Here is a 27,583-nt window from a genome sequence, read left to right on the forward strand (position 1 = left end):
TTTAAAATCAGGATTAGTCTGTTGACACGCACATAAATCAAACAGCCCTCCTATCATAAATCTTTTCCGTGGATATTTTTTTTTCTCCTCCTGCGGCAGTGGAAGCAGTAGGAGCAGTGCAGCAGCCTGGGCTTCCCAGGGTTGGGCTTCAATGTCAAGGCGGTTCTCCTTCGTCCCAGGTGGCTGAAGTGCAGCTCCTTGCCTCCCCCTCGGTGAGAACTCTGCAGTAGCTGCAGGGCTGCATGCTTTTGCATTTGCTTCAGGTGGTTTTCAGATGTGGTGGTGTAGGATTTTTATTGTCTTTTGGGGATAACTTCTGCATGGTCGTTTGTCTGTTTGAGTCATCTGGTTCTTATCAGCTACATCTATGGCGGTGCTAAAAGCTGCTAAAAAGTCCACTGTATTGCCGTAGAGGTCTCTGTGGGATATCCTAAGCTGAGGGAGGAGTGGGTAATCAATGCCCTGTGTGATGGTAGTGATTCTCAGGACTGAGAGAGGGCGAGTGTGCTCCAGGCTTGCGGTCTCAACTCAGTTCCCCACAGCTCTTCAGTGTCTTCTGCACAGCCAACGTGAAACAGATAGGATGTTCCAGCAACTGATACCTGAGCACCTGTGCTCTGTAGTCAGTGCTGCCAGAGCAAAGGAGGGGGCTGCTGCACAGATGGGTTTTAAGAATCGTACTTCTATTACTGTAACACAGCAGAGAAGAGCGTGCTCTGAACCATGTGGTGTGCTTGCTTGTGAGCAGAGCCAGGAGGGTCAGACTGGAGGAGATGGACCCAGATATGGTAGTTTAAGGGATATTAAAGAACTTTGTTCTTCTCTCTGTGTTTCCTTCTCTGTTCTTTTGTTCCAGTGCCGCCTCCTCCCGTCAAAATAATGCCTTACCATAAAATCTTGTGTGAGATTACAGGGGTATGCAAGTTGGAAGCCCCGTGGTTTGTTCTCCATACGCTCCCCGTTAGTGAGAAACTTGCCCCAAAAAGTTTAAGAAAACAGTATCATGGCTCATAAGAGTGAGGTGTGCTCCGTTTGTTATAGAAGACAATAGAAGGCTGTGCAATATTATGGTGGCCGTGAGTGGACTGTTCACAAGAATGTGTGTGTATGTATGATTTCTCAAGCTGATGTTTTGATCCCTCTTCTGTAGTATAAAGCAGTTTTCTCCTTTTCCCTTTTCTTCAGGGTAACCAGGAGCCAGCAGCAACTCCTGATGCAATGGTGCAGCCATTCACTACAATCCCATTTCCACCACCCCCACAGAACGGGATTCCCACAGAATATGGGGTGCCACACACTCAGGACTATGCAGGCCAGACCAGCGAGCACAATCTGACACTCTACGGAAGCACGCAGCCGCATGGAGAGCAGAGCACGAACACGGCCAGCACGCAGAATGGATCTCTTGCAGTAAGTGCAGAAGGGTGCAGAGCCAGGAGAGCAGCATGATGCTTTGGGGAAAAGCAGCCGTTGATTAGATTGCTGACTACTTCTTACACAAATCTGTAGTCGACTTGAAAAGGAAAGAATTGTAGACAAAACATAGCTTCTCACCTTCCATTACTAGGTTCCTATCTTTCACCTGGTGCGTATTCCTCTTGTAAGTAGGTGTCTACAAAGGGCAGTAGTACCTGGGATCGTGTTGTTTTTACCATGGTGGCATTGTCCGAAGACAGTCCTTTCCAAAAACGCTAATTACCTTGAATTAACTGGTGAATGATTCAGATGAATGTGGTGAAGACAAATTCTGGAAGCTTGACAGTATGAAGTACTAGGGTGAGCACGTGCATTGTAGGTATAATCCCAATGTGTTTCAGTTTGCAGGAAGCTGGCAGAGTAGAAAAATACTTTAATAGTAGAAAAATACTTTTCAGGGAGCAAAGATGGGAGAGGACCTCTCAGCTTCTGGTCATCTGTTTGCCAAACGAAGATTTTCACCCACTTATATATATATTTTTTTTTTTTGCTTTCTTTTTCTCATGGCTTGGAACTGGCACTGGGCAACATGCTGGCAGATTATCCCAGGAAAAGCTTTATCCACCCCATAAGCCACTTGTTAAGACTTAACTTCCTAATAAAGAGCCTTATGGTGAGAGCCTTCGGTGCTCAGGGACGGATTTAATCTGTTAATGCTTTCAGTTTTACTTGTAGTTGGGTGTTTGGTTCTTGGAGATTATTTTTCCCCCGGTAAGTGCAGAGTGATTTTAGTGCCAATGATTGGAAGAACTGATAGTGCCATTCTGAGCGTGTATGGTTCCCAGCGTGTGCCTCTGCTCCTTCTACAGTGGGCATTGGCTGCACAGTTGATACCGCTGGATTTGATTCGATAAAATATCCTCGAGTTCATCCTGGGAACACGACAACTTCAGCATCTTGAAAAAAGAGTACAACCCTGTAAAGCACATGGATGGTGCGTAAAAGGAACTTCAGTTGCCTTTCTCAGCAAATACAAATGTAGATGAGAAGAGATCAGGCTGCAAATGAAACTTAGAACTGGTGCAGTGTGCAGAAATGCAAGTCATCATTTTAGTACCAGATTGTCTGATGTCCTTCCAACCCGTAAGATCTGGGTTGCCTGTCTCCAGCAAACAGCTATCTCGAGCACTGCCAGTTGGATGGAGAAGCTGGAAATGGGGAGTGAAACGGGGCAGTGGCTTTCACCATGTATTTTTGCTGTTTCCATCCTTGCCCAGAACTTAAAGAGTGTTTCTTTTTAATGGAAGTGCTGTGAGCCTTGACCCTGGATGTAAGTTGTTGCCAACCCTCCTGCTCCTCTTCCATATTAGGAGCCATCTCTGCAGGGCTGAGCCCTGTGTTTCATCAACTAATGCAGGCTCCAAGGAGCCCACAGCGCATGGGGTGGCGTGGCACAAAAGCTGGCTAGCTTGTGAGGAAGGGCTGGGAGCCCATCTGTGTGGGAAGGAATGTTGCTTGGAGACTGCTTGGTGGCGGCAGTGTTGCCAGGAGGCTGTGGAAGGAGCCTGACTGGCAGAGGTTATCTGAGAAACAGGCTGAATAACGCGTAACTGTTCTACTGGCTGTTGAAAACAGGTGGGCATGTCTGGTCTGACCATTTGATGGGGCTAAAGATGTGCAAGCTGAGTGTGTAGAGCTGGGCTGTCCGACCATAGCTAGCAGGGAGAGGGTAAAGGGTTACAGATCAGCGTGCCGCTGCTGCTGTGGCTGGGACTGATCAAACCCAGACCATCCCAGATGGTGGCACATGAAGAAATCCAGGGGGAGGGGGAGTGGGAAGGGGAAAGCACCTTGGCCAAGGGCCTTTCACATGCCAGGCTTTCACACGCACAGGGTCTTGGATCATCTGTGTCCCTTTATCTTTCTGTCTAGGACTCCTTCTGTATGAAGTTATTTTAATTCTGGAGGGTACCTTGGAATGTAATTGTAACTTTTCTCCTTCTCAATATGATGATTAATGATGTAGGAACTAGGGGAAGGAAGAAGGCACAGTAGTTACTCAAGCTAAACCATGCTATTAAAATACAGCAGAATGGGTTTGTTGTTTCACCTTAAACATCTACAGCTAACATCAGGCATGTTGTCCATCACATACGCTGGTTATTAATTGTTTGACGTACATGTTCAATCCATGTGGACTAGACTGCTATTCTTTAACCAGCTTTTCCTTTAACCATTTTGTTATCTTGCTCAAACAACAGTGCTAACTTTAGTAGAGCAGAAAGTCATGGTGGGTGATACATGATCCTTCCCTCCCGTTACTGCAACTGACAAGTGCAGCTGGTGCCATGTGTAAAGGTGATACCCCAGACCAAACAGCTGGCAAATTTTTTAGCTGCTGACTTGCAGCCTGTGCTCCCAAGGGATGATTCAGAAATTCCTTCAGCCAGACAGATAAGGTCTCTCCTTGCTTTTAAGAACAAGGCCTGCGTGGTCCTGTTGGCAGGACAGAGCGTGATAGAGAAAGGTATGTTCAGGTGGTGGGGTCTTGCTGCTTTTCAGGCACGTAGCCTTTAGGGTCAGTTGCAAGAGTAAGAGAGAATATGGAGAGGTTTAAAGGTCCCCCATGGAAAGGGTGGTTTTGTGTTACTGATAAGATGTTCTGCAACAATGTAAAGGGGTCTGTGACAAGATCCCTAGCACACTGCATTGGGAGCACCTTGTCATAGAAACGTGGCAGACTCTGACAGGCAAGTCAGATTGAAAGACTGGAGATTATCAAGGCTGACTGAGTTAATAGACGGTAATCTAGAAGCCTGAGGTCAAACATCAGCACTGAACTTAAGTAAAATAAACTTTGGGAGTCAAAGTCCATGCTTTCCTACGCTGTATAAAATCCCTGAGCAAAGGGACATGACTGTTTGGTGTCATCAGCTAAGGATGATCTTGGTTCTGGAGGTCTGAGTGCGGTGGAAAGCATTCAAAGCTCTCGGAGCAGGGGCCTGGAAAATAAATTGGCACAATAGATGGTGTAATGCAAACAGTAGTTTGGAATCTCTTTTTATTTTAGGATCAAGCCTCATGTGTGGGGCTTTGTTTCTTTCCTGACAAGTGGGTCTCTGGGTCTTTATCTCCAAGCATCTGTCCTTCCTCTTGCTACTATCCCAAAGCACAGCTGAAAGACCAGGATTAAAAATAGACTGAGGTACCAGACCATATTTGGCCTACTTGGTTTGCCAATTGCAGCCTGTCTCTTAAACCATTGATGCTCTGCATTTCACTTCTTATGGTGCTGGGTCACCAGCTTTCTTCCCCCTTCCCCCTTCTTAGTTTACATTAGTGTGCGTATCCCTAATGGAGACACCCAGCCCAGATAGCTGGAAGTTGAGATGTTAATTAGGCTGCAGTACCTCTGGCAGCTGAGCTGATCTAAAGATTCACTGCTGTCAGAAAGGAGAGATGTGGCTCCAAGCACAAACTCCCACTCCTGTTTACTGGCTCTGCCATTCTTTACGTGAGCCACTTTAATTCACTGACCTGGCAGAAAGCTGTCCAATTCTTTAGCTGGGTTAATGAATTTGAGCAGCTCTTGGAGGGATCCAGCAAATGCTGTTGTTGCAAGGTAGCGTATGGAGTGCATGGCCAGAAGCCGAGAGCAATTGTCAGCTCACTGCATCTCCTGGTACTCTACCCGCAGAGGGAAGATTAATCATCCGCTGAACTAAAAAAGCTTGCTTGATAGTAAATGCAATGCACTTAAAACCGTGTGCAGATTATTCAACTCATTTCTCTTGTTAATGTCAGAGGGAAGAATTTGTGTGCCTGTATAAATTACGGAATGCAGCTGGAGGTATAGAAGTAGAGGAATAAGTTTATGTAAATTACTTGCTGTGAAAATGGCAGGTGCTGTCACCTTGGTGTTACATTGTCATGAACCAATATAAAGCATTATTTAATTACAGAACGATAGAACGTCCTGTTTCTCAGCTTCTTGGTGTGCCATACGGAGATGTACTTAACTCATCTGGTATATCATAAAGGAATATTAGCTTTCTGGTTTCTTCAAGGAGGCATATGTTAAGTGGAGGACCCCTATGCATTGTGTTCAGAAGCAAGACGGGGAAGCTGCTCGGACATCTGGCTGTGCCCCATACATCTAGCAAAGGTTTGGAAAGAAGAGATTCAATGGCACCAAGGGTTCCTCAGCTGACTTTTGTAACACATGGATGATGTTGTAATGATGACTTCCCCTTGGGTGTTTCTTGCCTAGTCTGCGATTGCAGAATTTTCCTCTGTAATTATTTTTCATCACTTCAGTAATTAAAGCAGTTGCTCATGTGAGGTATTTCAGGTGAAGAATATGTTTAATGAATATCCTCACTTATCTTTGTACTGCTGAGCAGGTAGATGAGAGGAAGAACTGGCTTCAATAAGTAGCTTGCTGCTGATTGTTTGGCTACCTCAGCTTGGAAATTGCTGTCTTGAGGTAGCAAACGCTGACATTTAACATCAGGAATTTGCTTTTGAGTTGGAGGCAGATTATTTTATTATTTTGAGTATGAGGCAGATTATTGTCAGCACTTGTAGACTTGTATCTAGTGTGGCAGATTTAAAAATGATTTTGAAAGAGAAATAGGAAATAAATAACCAAATACCATTATGTTAGAGTATACAGCTATGGTACTTTTGTATATCTCAAAGGCTATAGCAGATGTAGAAGTAGTACAGGGAAGGATAATAGTGATGATGAAAGGAATGTGGCAGGTTCTTTATGAGAAGAAATGAAATCTTCACTTATGAAAAGAGCTGACAGGAATGAACGCATATGACAAATACATTGAATTTTGAATGGTATAGAAAATAAAATACCTTTCCTATTTTCATTGACTAGAATGCATGCAAGAAATAATTGGATGGCATGTATTGAAAAAAAACCCCAGGAGTTTGTGTCTTTTTTTTTTTTTAAAGCCATGAAGAATTTAGCTGTGGAACTCTCATCTATGGGATGCTTTGGAAGTTGAGAGCATAACCAGGCTCAAAAAATTCTTTAAACCGTGCTGTGGGTGATAGATTCATGGCCAGTGACCAGCTACAAAGATGTGAGCAGGCTGGGAAGACTGCTGAAGAAACAGCACTGAACGCTTGTCCTGTTCTTGTGTTCTTCCACAGATGCTCTATTTGACCACTGTCAGAAACAGGACAGGGGGCTGGACAGATGTTAGTCTGTCACTGTGTGCCTTTTCTTCTGCCACTGTCATTGTAGTAGTCCAGGGATGATGGCTGCCTCGTGAGCTCTTCCTACCACCTTCACTTTGTCATGGCATCCCTGTTTTGTGAGGAATGGGTTTGAACTGCTTACAAACAGCTTGGCAAACCTTTCAAGGGGCTTCATTTCACCACTTCGTTGAAAGAAAAATTGAAAAAAAAGCCAAACGAACCATGCCCCCACCCCCCAAAAAACCGCACCAAAGAATCCTAGGGAAAAAAACAGAGGTCAGAGAAGCAAAGTAATTTTAAATATCACTACATGAAAAATGTTACCTGACACATCAGAGTTGTTTGGTGTTTGGGATAGGCAGCAAAACTTGTATGTGCTTTCCTGTGTCAGGTTTGGTATGTATCTTTGTTTAATGAGAAAGTGATTAAAATGACTTCAACTTCAGTGTGTCTGAAAGCAGGTAAGTAGCAATGTGAGAAAAAAATGCCCTGAAATAATCCATCTATACTGAAAATAGTTAAAAGCCTAACAGATATTATTATCTATGTCCTTGGTGATTTGGTTTGGGCATACTTGGGCACGTTGTTAATTGGGCCTGAAGTGTAGCCTTTTTTTTGTTTTTAATATAACCCTGCTGTTGAAAGATGATTATTACCGCTGCAGTATTCTCTCTGCTAAACAAATGTGGTCTTAAGCAGAAGTTCCCATGTCCTTTGCTCTCAGATGTGTACGACCTCAATTCTACTCTGGTAGAGAATGGTGGGTCGGGACGGGGATTTTGTCTTAACTCATTTCTCTCCCAAACCTGCTCAGTGCGTATCTCCTCATTGATGGGTGACTTGTTGTTTTGATGCCAGTTCTTCACTAGCAGTTGCAGAGATCTTCCCGTGTTGTCTGCACTTTCCTTTGCGGTTGGAAGATTGCCTTTTCTAAGTCATAGCTTTCAGTCCTTGTCTCCACACAGTTCCTCAAGCTCTTGATCCAAACATGGTCCTTCTTTTGATCCAAGGCTGATCTAGAAGCAGTGGAGAGAGCACAGTCTGTCTCCTACATTTTGTAAGCCACCCAAGTCCCCTTTTAAATATAGTTATTAGTTACCATTTGTATTTTGTAAATATTTTCTTTACAGTGATTTATGGCTCTTAACCTCCTCATTATGATTCACAACATTTTGGACTGCCTGCTTCCTGGGCGAGTGGATGGGGGGTTGTTTTTTGCTGTTCTATAACTTGGACCTGAAGCATTTCCAGTTCTAGAAGCAAGTGGGAGAAGGAAACAGAATGTGCTGAGTATTAATAGTCTCTGTGCTGGGCTGTTGCCTTGGTGTTTGTCTGTCTGGCTAGGGAGGTAGTCCTGTCTGGCCCTGCAGATGGAGATCTGCTCAAAGCTCAGGTGGATCTGGAGCCCCTGCCTCTCTCTCCTGCCAAGGACAAGTCCTCAGCAATTACTTATCACCAGCTGCTTTCAGAATGAGTCTAGTCAAGTGGTGGGAAGATAGTTATAGAGCTGCCTCCAAACCTTTCTGAACACCCTCATGTTGCCAGGTGTCTTTGCCTTTTACACGCATATATATGCACGTGCTAACATCCATGCTTTGCTTTGCAGCAGCCTCTTCTTGCTTAGGGTTTCCTTACAGCTGGTGGGTGTAAGGGAAGGGCTGGCAGAGGGGCCCAGGCAGCAAGTAGTTAAAAGGGAAGCACATATTGTGCGTGTCCTGAGCTATGATACGTTTCTCGGTGACCTTGAGCAGAGCTCAGAGCTTGTGTGTGCAGACGTGAATGACATTATCACCTGCGTAAGTATATGTTGGGCATGCTATGCTGAGAAAGTAAGGTGGGTCCAGCACTGTTTCTAAATGCAGGATCGTTGCCGCAGCATGTCTCTGTGTTGCCTGATGACAGGCACTGAGACCTAGGGAACATGTGTTAGCTCCCTCCCGAGCTTAATGACTGTCTGTAATGAAGGGAGAGGGCCAGTTCTTTGCTGTGAAGCACTGATATTAGGCCGGACCTGAAACCTGGTGGGGGGAAGGAGTCAGGGTGGGGAGTGGCCGCTTGGTGAAATGTGGCTTTTATCATCTGGCTTGGTTGGGATAGTGCTATTGCCAGTCTCCATTATGTGCTGCCTGAGAACAGGCTCCAGGCTCTTCCTTTCATCTCCTTCCTAATGAATTAGGACAAGGAATACCTACAAAAGGAAGAAAAAAAAGCTACATCTGAGGAGAGTATTTCTTTCATTTATGTTGTAGCTGAATGTGTGACTGTAGACAAATGTATTGAGCCTAATGTTAGAGTGGCTCAAAGTTCAAATCTTACCTTAGGGCCATGGGTGATAGAAACAAGGGAGCTACAACATCCATAGAGAGAAGGTATTTAATGTTAAACTACTGCTGAAAAATTAGGATATGTGAAAGCCTGAAAAGCATTTGAGGACTCTTAGTGTAGTCAAAAAGGTAAGAGTGTACCAAGATCCCCTTTTCTGTTGTTCCTCCTCTTTGAAACCTTTGTCTTGTTGTACATGTGCTGCAAAATGACTCCTATGCGGCGGCAGCACGCTGCCATATACAAGAACAGCTGTGAGTGTTTTTGAGCAGGACACTATATGTGATACATCGCACCTTTGGTAAGAAAGAATTTCTGCCCTCTGCCTGTGAACAAATGGATGGGAGAGGAGTGCAAGTGGCCTCCTGGCTTTCTCCCCTGTGGAAGCCGGTAGATCCAGTACTGTGCAACCTGTATTTGAATTTAAAGACTAAATGATTTTTGCCATTACTGTTCAGAATCATTTTTCCTTATTCACACTGCAGAAGATGCAGTGATGTGTGTTTGAGGATGTGCATGTGTGCATGGGAGTTTACCCACTTGCCAGTTCCACGCAAAGGCATAGAAAGCACAGGATTTGGCAAAGTGTACTATCAAGGCTCCAAAATGGATTGTAGAGATCCCTTTTAGCAGGAGCATTGATGATTTTGGAGAGTTATTTTGGAACACTCACAGGCATTGTGTGTGGTGGTGATGGATGGGCTACTCCTGTGTTTTGTCCGTCTTGGACAGGTTTGCCCTGAGGAGCAAAGGATTCTGATGGAATCATAAAAATGAAACTACTGAATAGCATAGTGTGATTTAATCATAATCCAGCTACATTGATTCTTTCCCTAGGGTGCACTCTTTGTACATTTGGAGATGGGTTTTGTCATAGGGATGAGGATAGGAGAAGAGGAAGAACCTGGGGAGAGGGTGACATCTTTTTAGATGTGATCAAACGGAAGTTTCAGATGTTGTTCTTGGCGATTTGATGTTCAGGGGATGGACGAGTCTTAACCAGAGAAAAATGCTTCATCCTGCTAGTCTTCTCCTGAGCCTTGGATAGCTCTGGGGAGTAGAGGTACTTGCAGAGCAATATCTCTGTTCTTCCTATCACAGCTTAATTTATATCAACCAGACCAAACATATTTTGTGCTGCCTGTGCAGCCCTACTGAAATAAAACAGAAAGTTGCCACTGCTTTGCTCAGCATGACGAGACCCAGTGCTTACTGTTTGCTTGCTTTTGTTAGTGCTTTATAACAAATATACAAATTCAGGGTTTTGTCTGTAAAAGACATTTCTGGCCAGAAGAAGCTCTCTTAATGTCACCAATTTAGCTCATCTGTGGAGAGATGTTTCTTTCCAAATACAGAGCAGTCTAGCAAATCCAGTTGGTGATTGGGAAGTCGGTGTGAGCAAACCCTCTGAGATTTCTTTCTTCTTTGGTATGCAAATCATGTATTTAAAATGGGGTGGCATGGGATGGGAGGGTGGGAAAGGCCCCAAGACACTAAACACCCCCCGCCACTTCCACCTAAAACTACCTAAAACTATTTAGCTTTAAGGCCTGTGTGTGTTTTTGAAGATACCTAAAAAGGGCTGGCATTAGCAATTACACGGTCCTTGCCTTCTTGTAGAACAACTTCGCACTTGATGAGTTACAGAAGAGGTTTGTCTGGCATCTAAAGAAGTGAAATAACACTTAAAAGTTGATCAAACGTGTGGTCAAAGCATGACTCCTAGAAGGCTGAGACCAGCAGCAGGAGATGGAGTGAGTGGATGGGTGCCTTTTCAATACCTTAATCTCTCAGCGCTTGCCTTGGAAAAGAACAGAGCAATAAAACCGATCATACTGTAGTCTACTTTGTTCTGTAGCTTTGAGGTTTTGAGGTAATTGTTCTTACTGAAGTGCAAAAAATACCATTTGTTCATTAAGCATTTTTCAAAGGGTCCTTGCCCTTATACTTAGCGCTGTGCTCAAATTCTACCACTTCTTGGTCCAAGACCAACCCAAGAGGCTGAGGTTCTTTTCCTTTCCTCTCCCCTGCCTGTCTTCTTTGTGGAGGCATTAGGTCTCTCCTCTGGCACACTGGTCTCCCTTATTTCTCTACCTTTTGCTGTGCTTTCTCTGTGCACAAGTACCTCTGGCTGACCCCTTCACCTGGCTTTGCTGTACCGGTCAGTGCTTGGGAACGTGGGAAAAATTCCTTTGTTTTAGCTGTGGAATTGGTAGTAGCAGAAAGTAGCACTGGGTGTTTTTTAGAAATCCTGTGGTGGTAATGAGTGTTTCCGGTCCCTGGGCTGGCTTTTAAGTGTATGAGAAAAGTTAATCAGAGACATCCGTAAGCTGTTCATATATGGATTTTACCATTTAATTATAGATCTTTTGGGGTAATGTTTCTCTGAAGGGAGCTTGACAGAACAGATGCTGTTTTGCCTGGGGATGCGTTTCTGGTATTGGCCCGGTGAAGAGCTGCCACTTCAGCTGTGGGAATTTGATGATTGCATGAACATCCTGCCACATGAGATTAGAGTGGCGGTACTACCTCCCGGCTTCAGGATATGAAAGATCCGCCTCTTCATTAGAGCTTTCATATGGTGGCAGCTGAAGTGAGGAAGAGCAGGGGGAAAGAGACAAGTAATTTAAGAAAACCAAAGGCAAATCTACTAAACTGAAAGGTGATCTAAGGGGAGGGAGGCTGAGATCTCATTACTGTTTACTTGTGGAAAGGGGGGGGAAGAACAACAGATCAATTGTTAAGCATTACTGGCTTTGTCAAAGTAAATTGCCAAGTACTCACATACTGCAATTGCAAGTGTAGTACTAATTTGTAAAAAGAGATAGACAAAGCATGTGCAAGGTGTTTGTGTGTTTTCTGTTCATGCACACACTTTTGTCTTTCTGATTTCAGCAGACAGAAGGAGGGGCACAGACAGATGGACAACAATCACAGACACAGAGCAGTGAGAATACTGAGAGCAAATCCACTCCAAAACGACTTCATGTGTCTAACATTCCCTTCCGCTTTCGAGATCCTGACCTTCGGCAGATGTTTGGGGTAAGTTGTCAGCACCTTTTAAGGCATGGCAGATTCTCTTTCCCCGCAACTGGGACATATGGTGCTAGTGTATTCACGTGAAGGAAAAGTCCTTTCTCCTTGATTTGGTCAGTACACTGGAAAATATCTGCAGGACTAGGACAACGGGTAGTATTTACCTCAGTTGGTAAATACACTCAAAAACTAAGACTGTGTTGCTCTTATCAAGATGTTGAGTGTAGCCTAACAATTGGCTTGGGGAAAAAAAAAGAAACAAAACAAAAGTTTGCCTTATTTCCCATTAAAGACTAGGATTAAACATTGACTTAATATGTCCCTTGTAAAGCACTGGCTTTGTTTGCTTAGAAACTTGTTGAAATATTTATGTCTTCGTGATCCACTTCTGTGGTGAAAAATTGCTGCAAGGAATTGGCCAGCTAGCTACTGCATGTGGAAAAGCTAATGCAAGTCAGGTGGTATTTTACATTGTGTATGATATGCATTCTGTTTCTTTTGACCAAATAATTTGTCTTCCCTAAGCTTTGTATGCTATTCATCATTCCTAATTTGCAAGCTCTCTGAGGAAGAGCTTATTCACATGAGTATAGGTGGTGACTCATTCCACGTGAACGCAGAGATAAATGAGGTAGATGACCTAACCTTCATGACCTAACCTTCAGGTGAAGTTATCCATATATTGTCATCATCATCAGGCCTCCTTGACTTGTTTATATGATGGTAACATCCTTGGTTGATGGCATGTTTTAAAGTCTTCAGAGATATATCTTATTATTTATAAAGTTAACAGACTTTAAATGTCACTGCCTGTTTAAGATGCAGTGCAGAAGACTCAAGTCAGGAAAGACCAAAGCTAAGTTTCTTGTTGCCACCTTAGTGTTTGAATGAGCCAGCTGCTCCTCCAAAATCTCGCAGTGTTCCTGTTTCAATTGTTGCATCTCCTGGGCTATCTGTGTGCGTGTATATGCATGCACACATGCATGAACTGTCATGTGGAGAGCAGTGTTATGATATGTAACTATGTCAAATTCAGGGACTTCAAGCTTAGACTGCTGTAAATGGAAGAAGAATTGGGTTTGTCTGTTCATAGCTTGGACAGTACGAAATGAATAAAGTGTGCAGAAATGTTAAAAATTTCACTGATGGTCTTCAGCGAGAGTCTCACTTGCTGTATATTATGGGAGATCTTTGCTTTTTTGTTCTTGAAGCTTTTTGTCTGTAGGAAGCTATTTTGTGGATGAGTCCGAAAGGACAGGAGTTGTCAAAATGCAGGAGGGTGAGGCTGCTAGTCAGAGGGACTTTGCAGGCTGGAGAAATGGACTCACAGGAATCTTAAGATGCTCACCAAGAGCCAGTTTCAAGCCTTCTACCTAGGAGGAAATAACCCCTGCAGAAGTACAGGTTGGGGTCTGGTTGTCTAGGTAAAGATGCTCTGCAGTAAAAGATTTGGTAGTCCCGATCGGCAACAAGTCAAAGCGCAAGCAGCACTGTGCCCTTGCAGCAAAGGTGACCGACTGTATGTGGGGCTGTGTTAGTGAGTGTTGTTAGCAGGTCCAGGGAAGTGATTGACCTTGTCTTCAGCAGTGGTTGGACTGCATCTGGGATGCTGTGTCCAATTTGGGCTCTCCAGGGCAAGAAGGGTACTTCATCTAAGTGAAATACAGGAGCAAGCCTAGTGGGCACCACTAAGATGGTCAGGGGGCTGGATGAGCAAAGTCTTGTGTGTAATGATGAGACACAACAAACACAAGTCGGAACATGGGAAATTTCAGTTAGATACCAGGAAAATATTTATTTATGTTTTATTTTTTACTGTGAGGATGGTTAAATAGTGGAACACATTGCCCAGAGAGGTTGTGGAACCTCCATCCTTGAAGGTATTTCACTTGACTGGACACAGTCTGGCCAACCAGATCTTATTAGACCTGCTTTGAGCAGAGGTTGTGCTAAATGACATCTGAAGGTAGGTCCCAGCCAAAATTATGGTTCTGCGATTCTGTTGCAAAAGGCCTGGATTTGCTTCTGTGTTGTTCATACATTAGATTGTCACACTCTTGACACCCGTGGGAACGTTTTCAGGGTGCAACTCATCTCCTGGCAATCTGTGATTGCTGAGTCTTTTCAGTTGCCTGTTTTCTGCTTTTGTGTTTTTTAGCTTGCATTTTGCTGTTGCAGAGCTGCGCGATAGGCAGTTCCGTCCGGTTTGGGTAAACCGGTTGCTGAAATCACAGCCAGTTCTTGGACCACCTGCTACAATCTGTATTTAGCACGTCCTGCTCTGTGCTACTGCAGCTCCTGTCTCCCGAGAGCTGCATTGCTTACATAAACTGTTCCCCATTGCTGTTGCCCCTGCCCTTGAGAGGAGTGCTTGGCTTCACAACTGGCCCCTTTAATGCTCATTCACCTTGATGCTGTTCCTCCCTGTGCTTCTGGTGTGGGGGATGTGGATGAAATGGAAATGACAAGATCATCCCTGTCCTGGGGACTTATAACGTCTGCTTTACAGTTGTGGGCACCAAGGCAGTAAGAATGAACTGCTATCCTGAGGAGTGACTTCTAGAAAATGCAACCCAACTGCTTGCTTTAACGTTTCCCATCCTTTTTTAGGCCCAAGTGGTTGTACATAGAAGGAGCGGGGAAATACACTATAGGAGTTGGTTTCTGTTGTTCCCCAAGTTATTTGTTGTTGATTTATTTTTTCTCTAAACATCATCACCAGTTCTAGCACAGTCATGTGATTTTAGCTGGGGTAAGTGGTATATTCCCTATAAAACCTTTTATTAGTTTGCCTGGCCATGTGTTTGCAGAGAGGTATGCCCACCAGAAGAGCATTTTATCTTTCAGGACATAAAAACTCCACATGCCATTTTCCTGTAATAGAGGAATTTGCTTCTTTGCCAAGGGAATAATCAATGGTTCTCATAGATCTCCCTTTTTCTCACTGCTGCTTTTCTCAGCATGCTCAGAACCTCAGGCAGGAGAGTCTTTCTGAACCCTTCTGGCTCCTATTCCTTTTTCAGAATCAGGATGCTTTCTCCTAGGTGACTCACTGAAATCTACCCTTTCTCCTATAGGGGACTCTTGGTTGTCTGAGTCTTCAGCTGTGGCTAGCTTGTAGTCCCCATCTTTCTCCCTCTCCCTTGTGTGTGTCAGGTCACATCTCCTCAATGTTGTATCCGAGAGATTCAAAATCCTTGCCTGGAGTGATTTTTCAGAGAGAGGAATTGGGTAGACGGCAAAGCTGTGGAGAAAGAAATGTGATGGTAGGGAGGGAGTAAATAAGTCCCCTGAGGATGGAACAGCATTCCAGAGGTCAGCCCAGTCCTGGGGCGCAGAACATTAGCTAATGCTTTCGTCCAGACTTGAGCAGAGGTGGACTTCAGATGTGGTGTCCCTTGTGTGATTAAATGGAGATTACATAATGCTTTCTAAAACCTCACCGTTTGTGAGAGCTGCAGAAATAAGGGTTTCCTGGCAAATTTAGGTTTATTTGGGTTTCAAACCATTTCCTGCCTGTTACGTGTTTCTAACAAGTCCCTGAGATATCCTCAGGAATGGAACAAACATTTCCTTATATGCTTCTTATAGGGAGGCAAATAAAATCCGCTGTTTAAAATGGGTAATATTTACTTGATATTTCATGATGCCAATAAAAAGACTTCCAGAAAGCTTCTAGAAGGAATAGGTCATTTTTTAATGCACACAGTTCTGCACCCACGGTAGAATAAATCAATAGTTGACCTTGTTCTAGCAGATAAAGAAGAGTTAATAGCTGACCTGAAATCCCATGGTTGCCTAGGTACCAGTGATTGTTATTTGTCTGTATTTACTTTGTGCAAACAGAATATGGCATCAGGCAGTAATGTAAGGAGATTTAGAAGAGTCTGTTTCTTCGAGTTTAAACAGTTGGCAGGATAACTGCCCAGGAAGGTATCTTTCAAAAAGGAGGTATTAATGAAAGCTATAAAGTATTCAACAAAATCATACTGATGGCCAAAAAGGCATGATTCCCCAGGCGCTGAAACTATATTAATAAAACACAAAGCATTCTTCACATCAGGCAGGGAGGATGAAGAGGAGGAGAGGAAGTAAATGGCAGCAAGTATAATTACAGAGTTAAATCAGGTGAGAAAGGCAATGTGCTAGTTATGGAGACACAGGTGATGTAGTTTCAGAGAAGCCATCAATTTTTATATGAAAACAGAAAAGATCTAGGTGTAGGTCCAATATAAAATGAGGAAATAGTGTGTTTTGGGAAAAAAAACACAACAAAACAACCGAACAGAAAAAACAGGAAAAAAGCCCCCAGCTTACTGTGTTTGTACCATATCTGGTTTTATATATAATTTATAACAAAGGAGGATGAGGCAGTGCTTGCTAATATTTAAAACCTAGCAGATCTTCATAAGGTATGTCCAAAAATAATAGTCAAAGAAAGGGGATCTTTTATTCATTAATAGTAAGTTTTAGCCAGTTCTTTTAAGAGCTAGGGGAGTTGCAGTAGGCTGAAACACTGCCCACCAGGATTCACTATTGCAGAAAAATTTAAAGGGATGACCCAAAGAGCCACAAACTACTTATCCATTTGTTGATCCAAGATAAAATTAATTTTGGAATGTTTTAAAAGAAATCAGAATCTGTGGAAAGAGTTTAATATCTCTTCAGTGTGACTTTGTGTAAGGTAATATGCATCATTTCAGATAAATATTGTCTTGTCTATTTTGACAGGATTGCACAAAGCAATACTGATATATTTGAGCATTGCTGAACCAATTGAATTTGTCCGAGTGACCAATTTTGATTTTAAGAAAAAGAATACTTATATCAGATAAACACAATATACATTAGAGGGATTAAAAACCTCTTTAATGATAGGTAATAAAAAAATAGTAGTTATTGGGGAGAAATCGGAGATCAAGGCTGTTTGTTGTGTCAGTTGCCCCAGGGATCTGCTTTAGTCGCAGCTGTGTTCAGTATAGGTATCAGCCCATGGAGATGGTATTACTAAAACCGTTCCAGTGAGGTTTGTGGTTAAAAAACTATTTGAGGAGGAGTAAAGAGGAAGATAAGGTTACTGTTAGAGAATGACTTGAAATGCCTGGTTAACTGACAATAAATCCAACAAAAACATGTTTGGTACAGCTTCGTGCAGAGTATTGAATATGAAGGAACACCAAGCTATACTTGGAAAGCTTTCTTGGAAGACACTGATTTGGGAGGGTAGTAGTGATCATTGAAGATGGTTGCTTGAGCAATGCAGAGGGGGTACCAGGTTGAAGGAGGGATGTGATCTTGCTCATCTTCACAGTTTAAAAGGCTGTAACTGTGTAATTTTGTTCAGTTCTGAGATCAGTTTAGGACTGAAAAAATAATCTAAGGCTTGGAAGATGAGTGACTTCTTAACCGCGTAAGGTGTTGCATACATGATTTACTCAGCTTATTAAAGAGAGGTTGAAAGGCCTGCAAGTCTGTTTTGTACAGGTGCTTATGCATGGATGATACCTACTAATAGAGGTTTTAGGTCTTGCTTACAGTAATAATAAGATTTTCCAGTTGGAAGCTAAGATTTAACACAATTAACCTTGAAAGAAGAGAAAATCCGTAGTCATTTAGGCTAATTTTAACAATGGAACAACTTACCAGGGAGCAGAAGAGTTGTCATCAGCATTGAAAGCAAGTTAGCAAGTCTTTTCTTAGTATTCAGTTTCCAAGATGCGTTCTTTGTCTAGTTGTGTAAGGACGTAATGGTTATAGTGTTACAGTCATCTGATAGGATGTCCCCTTCCTTACTATGCCACATGTGCAGAAGAAAAGCTTATGTTTACCTCAGTGTGTTTCCAGTGTCTGTAGCGTCTGTCCTTGTATCTTATGGCTGAGAGCTTTCAGTCCTTCCCTCTTGGGCTTCAAGAAGCAGTTTTCCTCCCTGTATAAGATTGTCTGGGATACTCTGGTCCATTCTGGACTTCAGAGTCACATGGACTTCAGAGTCTCCTGGGGAAGATGGAGGCCAATTTGAACAGCCTACAAGAGGAAATCCCAGCTGTTCTTAAGCTGAATCATGAATTGCCTCCACAAAACCAAGCAAAGTGGATAGTTTTGGTAGTTCTTACGGGTGTCTTTGCACTAAATCCTGCTTATTTGCTGTGGGAGCAACAGTATGAGGAGTCAGAATTGACATTTCTCAGAATTTGTCATGGTGAAATGCTTTTCACTCAAGAATCTTCAACTGTTTTTAAAAAAGGAGGTAGTGTAAGGCAAAAAATAAGGACTATGTTGATGACAATTGCAGATGAAGGTGGGATAGCACAGTACAGGGTGTGAATTCTCTCAGGCTCTGGCTTCAGATGGAGGCATTGCCGCCTTTTTGATTTTACAATGTGCTCACTCCATGGCTACTGCTTATATGCTGTTAACTGCTTCTGATGGGGAACATTATCAACATTATCAGCTACAGCAGTAGTAATACATACCTTTTTTTATATAAAGGTGACCATGCTGTCACATTTAATAATTTGAAGTTAATGAAGTTATTAATAACTTTGTTTATTAAAGGTGACAGAATGGTAGCTGCTTTTTGTTTAGCATTGGATTTTAAGACAGGTAAAGTTGTTATCCATTTCTTCTCTAAGCATAATTCATCTCTAGTGTGAGGTTCTTTATGGTGTGTGTTTGTGATGGATCACTGCTTTGTATGACCCAAGCAGCACAGCTCTGCTACCTCAGTTATTTTTGGAAGCTCTTGTAGCCTTCAGATTTTGGCCTCTGGGGAAACATTTGGGTACTTTGCACTTCCTAAAATACCTCGGTGGATATAATTTCTCATCCAACTTCATTCTGGTGTCAAGAGTGCAAAACACCTCCATGAGCCTTTGGTTTGAGGCTAAAGCAACAACAAACTAGACTACAGCTCTTTGTCACCTAGAATTTCATAGAATTTTTAAATCCGTATTTGCCAGTAAATAAACTTAAATACACAAGTAATTTGTGATACACAAGTATTGGTAATGGCAGAAAATTGCTCATGAGGCGTTAAGGTAAGTAGGTAAGTAATATAATAGACAAGAAGCTCTGACCTGCAGGTGGTGATGCAGTGAGGACTGAAGTACAGAAACAGGAAACTTGCTGAAAGGCACTCTGCTTTCTGAGTTGATTGGACATCTGAAGGAGGAAATCTTATCTTCTGGATATCAAAATGTGTTTTACTTTTTTAATCTCCAAATAGTACTGACCACTGATCACGCATAAGTAGTCCTGCATGCCAGTATTGGAAAACAAACATTCTGACACAAGGTGGCCTCTTTGTGATGAGTCTCTTCCAGGCTCTTCCTGCAATGAAAGAGAACTCCAGCCCTGTCGCAGGGCAAGACATTGTTCCCTCTGATAGTGGTTAGTGTTAGAAAAGGTGCTGCTGTTTATGCTGGTGTGTTTCACCAGGGCAAGTTCTGGAATCGACTTTTCCAAAGGATTTGTGCACTCAGTACTGTTTGAGCATCCTGCTTTTTTTGCATGACTGAACAGGGGACCACAGTGTTTCTGTGCAGAAGTGCTTGTGCCACTGCAGCTGTCAGCAGCTATTGTACTGTCTTGCTCTGCCACAGGGTGATGCTATGGGGTGATGCCTCCGGTCATAAACTACTGTATTGATGGTCTGGTGGAAGGCAGTGATGAGTGGATCAAACACTTATCTAAGATTTGTTTAGGTTTTCATATGAGTTACTAGAAGAGTCTGCAGTGAGATGGGGCTGAATGTCATTTAGGACATAGTGTTGTAGCTGGATTTACTTGCATAGAAGTCCTGGCTAAAATTACACGGAGTTGTCTTCTGTAATCCAGTTTTAGATGGATTCAGTCTACATGTTTGAGTTCGAGTTTTGAATGTATGCTGGTTTTGTGGGCATGGGACCAAGTACTTTTTCCATGGCAGCAGTACCAGGTTACGGAGCAGTCGCACCTCTGGGGATGGCACAAAGCAGGAACAAGGAGCTGGAAGTATAGACCTGGAAGCTGGCTGTTGTTAATATCTCTGTAATGGTACCCTGTGGTACTGCTCACCACCATCTCAAGTTTTGTGTGAAGATCTTTTCTTTGTGAGTCAGAGGATAACAAATGGCTGAAAAACTATGTTCCCTGTCACTTTGTTTGCTGGGATGGCTGCAGTCTGTAAATCTTGTTAGAAATCATTGCTCTTTGTGTGTCTTCCTTTTAAAGTCGGGTTTCTTAGAAAATGTGCTTTGTTGGGCAACGAATCAACCCTAATAAGGGCTTGTTGATCCTTGTTTACTCTTTGTTGAGTTGGTAAAGTATGGTAGTGCATTGGTTTACAAATCCTTGATGCTTCCATCTTCCTGTCAGCAATACATACTGGTATAGCTTGGCAGAGCAGGGTTGGCTGTAGCAGAGTTGGCCCCACTATTTTGAAGAGGTATGACCCAGCTTTAGGTGAGGAAGTTCATGCACTGATAGCAGCGTAGCTCTAGAGAACTCGTGCTGCCGTAACTAAGCACTGACTAATACATGCTTATGATGGAGCCAACTGTTTTTAGCTGAAAGTATATCCTGTGGAGCTGGGAGCTGCAGTAAGGATGTTCTCTGCAGCACAGATCTGTCATGCGTATGAAATGCTCTTGCTCACGCATCTCAAGCCTGAGGAGCTGAAATTGTTTCCTGCACAGGAGGTTGGTTTCCTGGCTGTTCTGGATTTCGACTATCTTTGAGAATGGACTGTTTGGCACCTTTGATGTTTAGATAGTTCACTGCACTCTAAAGGCATTTTGTAGGGCCAGTGCAAAGCTGCTTGGGCATGTGGAGTTCTCTGGTAGGGGTGTGGAGGTTTTGCATGGGGTCTCATGTTACCTTTTGTTAGGCGATTTCTAGAGATTTTGTCTTGCACTCCCTGGTTTTTTGCATCTTCAGGGTTAAGCTATTTGTCTGGCAAGTTTTGGAGCTGATTTTGAAAGCTCTAGACAGTGAGAGGAGGCAGGGCCAGCTGGAACAGAGCATACAGGAGGGGCCCTACCAAACTGTCAGTGCCTTGGAAGGCAAAAGCTCTCTGATGCCAGATCTCTCAAATTTATTAGATGTGATGTAGTTATGGCCTCCACTGGAAAAATCTGCTGCCTTCGTGTCATCTGAGTTGAAAGAAACACACAGCATGTATATACCTTTTGTTGCACAGTGCCCTAGCATCTGTAATAAAGTACAGCATGTTCAAGCAAGAAAATTGGGTTCTGATGATAGCTAATGTCTGTTAAAATTTTTATGCCTCTTAAAACTGTTGTTTCCGCCAGCCCTTGCTGCCCCTTTAGAGGAGATGATTATCATTCACCAGCTTTATTGAAAAATAACAAAAAGCTGGTACAAGGTCACTCCAGGAAATGGAGCACTAAGATAAACAAAGATGCTATAGCTGCCATGCCATGCCAGGAAGTATGTGCATGTGTATCTATCCATCCTGTGGTGTGTGCATGAGCAGTTCATGGAGGAGGCTTCTTGCATGACCTGACATGTGATGGAGGATGCTGGCTTCTTGGTCGCGTCATGGTGGGGAGCATTTGAGATGTGTAGTCCTGCAAGGCAAGCCTTCTTCAGAGGCTGAGAGCGTTGCTGAGGGCTTTTTCCCCAGCTGCTGTGCAGGATTGTAAGTAGAAGTTCTTGGTAATCATTGGGTGAACAAATCAGGTCTGTGAGCACAAGTGATTCATGTCTTCAAGGTTAGAGATCAGAGAGTTAGTCCTCATGGATGACCTATGTATGGGTCTTGTTTTATTTGGCTGGACACTCTGTCTGCTGGAAAATACAAACATGCTTGTATACATGATTTAAAAAAATTACTATGGGGACATGTGTTGTTGACCCTTTTATTTAGATGGCCTAGCATTTTCCATACAAAAATTGTGACCTTTCACTAAGGAGCTCTTAAAACTTGCATTGTTTGCAGTAGGCTGTTGACATTTGGTAGGGGAAGCACCATCAGAGAACAAAGTGCCTTTTTATGTTCCACTAAATTAGATTCAGCTTTGAAGGACATATAAACTGTTAAAATGAGCTAGTTCTTTTTTCCCACATTCATTCTTCAGGAAAACTCTGGCATGCCACCAAAATAAAGTGCCTCCAGTGCTGGACCTGCTGTAACTGTTGCAGCAGTGAGGACGAGTTGTGGTCTTAGGAGCTGTCAGAGCAGCTGTGTGGCAATGGCTGCAGCAGTCTTGCAGAGACCAGTGCTCGTCTTCCTACCTTGCAGACATGCTACTTTCTTTCAGGGAATTTCATGGAGTAGGAAAACCCACTGCAGCAAACCTTAGTTCAGCAGTTAGCCCCTGTTGTCTCTTTTTCTTCTCTACTAAGCAGGTCCTTCCCTTCTGCCTCTTCAAAGCCCCCCAACTCCTAGGTAGAAAACAGATTGGGGCAGTTTGCCTATTTCAGTAGACATAAGCACGTGCTCACTGCAGTCACAGCATTTGGTGATCTTAATGCTGTTATCTAAGAAATGACCTACCTCCATCATCTACAGGGCAAGGAGCCTCTCATGGAGCTAGGTCAGACCATTTGTATTCAGTGTTACCGCCAGCTTTTTTGTCAGCCACGATCAATTAAACACACAAGACAGGGTTTCCTGTTGGTGTGGAAACCCTGCACAGTGAGCTCAGCTGAACGGGGCTGGCAGGCAGCGCTGGCAGTAATACTCAAGGATCCAAGCCCAGCCGGGTGTGGAGAAAGGGGAAGATGGCACAGCATAATTGTGCACCAGAAGCTGCACAGTTTGTTCTCTCTCAAGATTATTCTAATGAGGTAGAAAACGGTGATTTTTTGATAGCTTTGAAGATCTTGGCATTTGCATTTATCGAGAGCTCGGCCGTTTCAGTGTGTGTAGCAAGGCTAGACAGCTGAGCTGATCTGGCAAGGTCAGATCTTGTTCTCTTGTAGGGTGCGCTGCTTTCCCACTCCCTTCTAGAAGTTAGGAGCCTTTTAGGCTTCTCAGAGCCCTAATGCTCACCCAACCCTTTGAGCCACTTCAGAACAGTACGTTGTCAAAAACTTTGTATTTGTTCATTTTTTGGGGGCTAGTTGTTTGTGGGATTGGTGAGCTGCATTAGTTTATCTACAGGTGAGGATGAAAACTAGGGCCAGTTTTAGGAAGCTAGTGAGACCAAGCAAGGAGCAGCAATGGAGCAGGGACAGCCCTTCAGAAGTTGTGAGCTGTTGAATTCATTTAGCCCCTGTCGTGTAACGACACTGAAATAGTCTACCAAGAAAGCAATCGTGCCTGATTTCTTTCATGGCATTGCCCAAGCCATATGCAACAAAGACAACAAAAAGCAATCAACGGCTAATCTCCTTTATAGACAAGCCCACACCAACCGTGGGATAGAAATAGAAAATGTATTTTAGCTGTGATTGGCACAGCAGTGGTCAAAAGAGGATCCAGCATGGATCAAGCCTAAGCTGTTGAGATGTTGTGGTCTCAAGGAGGATGTATGTTTACATTAGCATTATTCAAACTTGATATTGTGAATTCAGTTGTTGTTGGAATGAATAGGAGATCAAGCATTGTCCTTAAACAATAGAACAGTAAAAACAACATCTGTGAACCAACATTTGTAAAAGAATACAACTGTCTCCTTTATAAGAATGAAGAATGGAAGCAGACAGAAACTATAGCTAAAATTATTGGAAGCTTTTTTAGTTTGCTTTAAGATGGTTGTGGAATACTTGTTCAAGAGACTTAATAGCTTTTTATTGTTTTACATATTCAGAGCTACTCAGTCATCATGGCTCATGGTTGTAAATGTTTCATGTTTGCAAATCTGGCCACAGGTCTTTCAAGCGCACCATCCACAAAATGAGCATTAGACCCGATTGACTCCAAATGGAAATGTAATTTAAAAAAAATGGCAGCTGTTATAGTAAGAGCACTATGGCAAAGTGGAGAGCGTCACAGTGCCTAAAGGCTGTGTTCGTCATCTTTTCTAACTCTGAAACCATCCTTTCTTTTCTTTTTGACCCTTCCTTCATTTGCTGCCACCTTTAAATCTTCTGCAAGCAGGGAGGTCAAAGCCATGTTGATGGAAGCTTTTGTAAATACTAGGGTAGGAAAAACGCTCAGATGCATCATTTGTCTGAGCACAATACGCATCTCTAGAATGAAGGCTGCTCCATGTATATGCTCCTGAAAATGAGATCTTAGACCTATCTTTCTGGAGAGCAGGCCTCCTGTTTGGAAATACAACGTTGATGCTTCTAGAGGACAGAGCATTGCAGGCTGTGTTGAAGTGATGGTGCTTTTATCAATAGGTTACTGCTTTGAATCTGTCCAGTTCAATAAAAATATTTTAATGCATTCCAGGATGAAGGATGTGATTCATGTATGGTTCTGCAGAGTGGGGTAAATCTCATTTCTAGTTTGTAGCTCTCGTTTCCTGTTTTTGCTCTGTGCAAAACAGGTACTTAGGAACCAGTTGTCGAAGCAGTGCAAAGTTGTGGGGCCCTGCTCTCCTTGAGGTCTCCAGGCTGAGGCAGAGGTCAGAATTGTATCATACCTGATGAGGTTGTATGGGTTATTGGCAGCCTCCTGTATGTCACAGGTTGAGGCTGAATGATATTTTTCTGAAAAACAAACTGTTGGAGGTTGGGCATTTTCATAGGTTTGGAATCTGCCTCCAGGTTTTTTTTGAAGGCTTGGAGTTTTGGAAAGTAAAGGCAGCAGGGAGGAGAGGGGATTTAGGAATCCCTGAGGTTGGGAGTCTTTTGTGACTATCCCCTCCACAGAAACAACATCACTGTTAAGTGTGCCTTTGTGATAGGCACTTCACGAGGAGGATGAAATGCTGAATTACATTTGAGAAATGCTGTTAGATGTCTGAGATTAAATCATATAACCATGTCTTAGATGAAATAGTAGGATGAGATAGGAAAGAATTGTTTAGATTAAAAAGGGGAAAAGAAAAGCCACCTCAAATCCCTACAACTCTTCTGGAGGTTGTTATTTATCCTTTAGACTTTTGTGAGAAAACCTGGTGTCTATGACCAAGAGGATCTACATCTCCTAACCTGAGAGAACTGGGTCACGTCACTGAGATTTTATGCCTTTGCCTGTATGCTAGAAATGGAAATATTCTCACCTCCGTTCTTGCACTAAGCCAGCCCCCAAAAGGTAGGAAAAATGGATTGCCAAAAATAAACCCTTTTTTCCCTTTGTCTCTCTGCAGCAATTCGGCAAAATCCTTGATGTAGAGATAATCTTTAATGAGCGTGGCTCCAAGGTAAGTCCTGTTTCTGTACCCGCTTCTCTTGTTTTGATTGCAGAGTAAAAGGCAGTTCATTGCCTAGAGAATACACTCTGTAGAGATCAGCAGGAATTAGTGTGATGGGGGAAGGGAAAAGCTATTTTGGGGGCTGTCTCCTGTTCCCTCCAGACTCTGAGCATGGTCATTTCTGGGCAGCATGTACAAATGCTCCTAGACAGTCCTGTCTGTAATGTGGGATCAGGTTCCCCAGCTTTTTGAACAAACAAGAAGTTAGTCACTTGAGCCTTGATACCAACTCGTTCCCATTGCACTAGCAATGGGTATCCTGTGGAGAAGGCAGAATAAGGTAAAACGGCTTTGTGTGATGGGAGGCTGTAAGAACAAAGCCTAACCCACCACCCTCCCCGCCACATTTTTGTTGCATTAAAATACATCTATGGAAAAACTCTAAATATCTCATGTGTGAGAGGACTTTATTCACGGTATTTTGCAGACTTACTCGGCACTTCTGAGATACTGACCTTTCATGTTTGAGATATTTGATGCTTGATATAAACATCCCTATCCCCCTTGCTCTGCCCTGTGTGGACCTCTCCCCACTGAATTTGCATTCACACACCTATTTTCATCTTATGGATATGTTAAGAGGGAAGTTTCGTTGAGGGTTTAATTTATTTCTCTGGAGATGAAATCTCAAATGTTGCTCAGGTGAGGTGCAGAGAGATTCAGTGATCTTTGTCCTAATTGGCAATTGGTTCTCATCACGTAACCAATATCACCACAATGACAAATTGATGTGATTCTCTCTCTGCCCAGGAGGTTCAAGCACTGGAATAGCAGGGAGTTTTGCAGGTCAGGAGCGAGGTGCATTGCCAAAGCTCTATGGGGGAAGCTTGCACAGTGCATGTCTATACTCTGCTTGACTTAATCAATGCTAAGATTCCCATTTTCAATTAAAACAAAATTTCCCTCCTCCCCCTACACAAGTGTGTGCACATGTGTGCATGCACACAAGAGATTTTGAAGTTGTAATTCAGCTAAGCAGTTTTGGTTTAGAATCTATGCCTTTCGCTTGGATTTGAGGTTCACAGTCTTAAGGTGGCCTCTTTGCTTCAACATATATTCCAGGGTATGTTCATGTTCAGAGCCCTCTGCAAATTTCCACTCACGTTGCCCAAGCCGCATTCTGAAATTCTTCAGTCTCTGTATTAGCTGGAAACCAGAAAGCAATTGCTCTCTATACAAAAGGCATGAATTTTAGCCCCTTCCCCATCCTTTTTTTTGTGCTTAATACCGTGGTTTTGTTTTTGTTTGTTTTTTTTTAATAAGACAGTTTGAACAAGTGAATGTCTATATGGCTTAGCTAGGGAGCTTTGCTTCCCTTTGTGGATAAAAATCTATACACTTTATCAAAACAATTGGCTGTGCTGTGTTTGTAAATAGTTATTCTGCTCTCTGCTGGTCTTCTGATATTTATAGACCAGAACTATCTGTAAATTAGTCTTGATTTAAGTCATTTTTGTTTGGCTTTGGGAATGGCCTCTGACCTCTATCAAATCCCTACTTGTTGGGATGTAATTGGAAAAGAAAAGATGAAAATAACTGGCCTGACAAAGTGTTGAGCTTTGTCCATCATCCCCCACTGCCTGTGCTCTCCAGAAGTGTTTTCCTCTCCATGCATGAACTTCACGCTCTCTCTCCCACCCATACAGCCACGTATTAAACATCCACTGCTGCCTTTCCCTTATAGGCAGCGCTAATGTTGGAGGCTTTCTGTGAAGACTTGATTTATGTCTATGAAAAGTACCTTCTTGTGCACTTATTAAAGCCCAAGGCTTCTGGTTTTCAGTTAAAACAAAAAAATATTGCTGAAGAGTTCTTAACGAATTTTATCCGGAACCCTTAATAAACATATGAAAAAAAGAAAGCAATCCAAAGAGATGTTCTTCCAGTCCTTGACCATACAGTTTTCTACTGCTTTTTTTGTCCTCATGCAGCAAAAAGCAGTTGCAAAACTGATAGCCTGTATTGAGGGATGGGGCAGAATCTGAACAGAATGAGAAAATGCCCAAAGAGTAATTTTGTGGTATCTTTGCATCCTTCACTATCCAAAATAATTCCTGTTTTTAAAAGAATGCAAGATTATTCCTGCTTAGCATGAAAATGGGAGGCCCCAGTGTTTGAGTGGGGTGTAGCTGCACGAAGCACCTGGTATTCACATAATAATGGAAAAACAACAGTTTGGTGATCTGATGGTGAAGCAAAGGAAATGGATCTTTCTGGAGGCCACTCACTCACTCTTGGGTTCTTCCTCCACATTAGGAACAAAAAAAAATCTGAATGCG

General features: G+C 42.9%; 1 protein-coding gene across 28 annotated transcripts in view; it reads left to right on the forward strand.

The window, feature by feature from the left end:
* The window catches only part of RBFOX2 (RNA binding fox-1 homolog 2), a 176,946-nt gene that overhangs the window by 114,124 nt on the left and 35,239 nt on the right, over positions 1-27,583 (forward strand). For 23 of the 28 annotated variants that reach the window (XR_011337422.1, XR_011337423.1, XR_011337426.1 and 20 more), the window contains 3 exons: positions 1,186-1,410; positions 11,851-11,997; positions 25,200-25,253. Coding sequence is in view for 18 of the 28 variants with exons in the window: in XM_069856714.1 (XP_069712815.1) it covers positions 1,186-1,410; positions 11,851-11,997; positions 25,200-25,253 (426 nt within the window). In the remaining 10 variants the exon portion in view is untranslated. The remainder of the gene's footprint in view (positions 1-1,185; positions 1,411-11,850; positions 11,998-25,199; positions 25,254-27,583) is intronic. The other 5 variants (XM_069856669.1, XM_069856703.1, XM_069856837.1 and 2 more) reach the window with 1 other exon arrangement.

This window comes from Phaenicophaeus curvirostris, chromosome 1 (genome assembly GCF_032191515.1).
Source record: "Phaenicophaeus curvirostris isolate KB17595 chromosome 1, BPBGC_Pcur_1.0, whole genome shotgun sequence".
NCBI classification, from domain to species: domain Eukaryota; kingdom Metazoa; phylum Chordata; class Aves; order Cuculiformes; family Cuculidae; genus Phaenicophaeus; species Phaenicophaeus curvirostris.